Raw genomic sequence first — 1,343 nt, 5'->3', positions numbered from 1 at the left:
TGTGTGTGTGTGTGTGTGTGTGTGTGTGTGTGTGTTCACTGTACTGTGAGCAGAAAGCGTCAGGATCAGTGAGTGTGTTTGTTGTCTCTGAGGCGTCAGGCTTGAGCAGTTAAACACAAATGTGTCAGAGAGACAGACGAGTGTGTGTGAATAAAGAGAGCAGTCGAGACAGCAAAAATAAACTCAGAGAGAGAAAAAATCGTTCAGTGTTTTTATCTTAACGTACGTTTGCAATGTTTTCATTTAGCATAGTTTTGCATAGCATGCAAATGCTTTATCAAAGTAAAAACACTTCAATACTTAACTTTAAAACCAAACATCAAACAACACCCTAAAATCTAATTTAGCTTAGATTAGATTCCATAAATGCACTTCAGAGGTAGTCTTTTAAATATAGTCATAGAATAAAATCATTTAAATATGATCTTTATTTTCCTTAAAGCAATATTTTACCCAAAAATGAAGATTTGCTAAAAATGTGCTCACCCTCAGACCTGGTGTGGATTACTTGTGGATTATTGTGATGTTTTAATCAGCTGTTTGGACTCTCATTCTGACGGCACCCATTCACTGCAGAGCATCCATTGCTGAGACACTGATGCAGTGCTACATTTCTACAAACCTGATGAAGAAACAAACTCATCCTGATCTCGGATGATCTGAGGGTGAGCACATTTTTGGGTGAACTATTCCTTTAATTTATATATGTTTATTTGTATGCAGCTAATGCTCTAATGCTTTAAGTACACCAATTAAAATTAGCAAAATGATTTATCATTCCAATAAAGACATTGAATAATCTGAAATGAAAGAGAGATTCAGACCTTCTTGATGCGGCTGTAGTCGATGAGGCGAGCGTAAGCGCTGGTGCCGGCGATGATGAGTTTGGGTCTGAAGAGTCTCGCCGTCAACTCCATCTGATCATAGTCTATCAGACCGGATTTAGGCTGAGAGAGACAGACAGAGACTGTTAGCCATTAAGGTGTTTACAACAGTACATTTCTGCATTCAGAAACGGTTGAAACAAAACAAATCAAAATAAATAATAATAAAAATAATAAATAAATAAATGAATTAGATAATAAATAAAAATACAGTAGTAAATAAATAAACAAGGATAACAAAATACACACACACACACACAAAAATAATAAATAGATATAAAAACATTTCCCCACCAAACTAGGGTTCCAGAGTTGATGCAAAGCTAATTATTAATGGAGTCATTAAAATATAAAAAATAATTCTAAAATAAAAACAACACATAAAATACTTAATTTTTCTGCATGTCATGTGTCCATTAACTAATTAAAACAAATTAACTATTTATGTGTGCGTGAGTG

At 34.3% G+C, this 1,343-nt stretch overlaps 1 protein-coding gene across 2 annotated transcripts in view; it reads right to left on the bottom strand.

The window, feature by feature from the left end:
* Positions 1-1,343, bottom strand: part of shmt2 (serine hydroxymethyltransferase 2 (mitochondrial)) — a 37,484-nt gene that overhangs the window by 15,398 nt on the left and 20,743 nt on the right. For both annotated transcript variants that reach the window (XM_016575873.1, XM_016575872.1), the window contains exon 6: positions 825-947. In XM_016575873.1, the coding sequence (XP_016431359.1) occupies positions 825-947 (123 nt within the window). The remainder of the gene's footprint in view (positions 1-824; positions 948-1,343) is intronic.

This window comes from Sinocyclocheilus rhinocerous, unplaced genomic scaffold (assembly GCF_001515625.1).
Source record: "Sinocyclocheilus rhinocerous isolate Xijiao unplaced genomic scaffold, SAMN03320098_v1.1 scaffold203, whole genome shotgun sequence".
Classification (NCBI taxonomy): domain Eukaryota; kingdom Metazoa; phylum Chordata; class Actinopteri; order Cypriniformes; family Cyprinidae; genus Sinocyclocheilus; species Sinocyclocheilus rhinocerous.
This window is presented reverse-complemented; position numbering and strand designations above follow the sequence as displayed.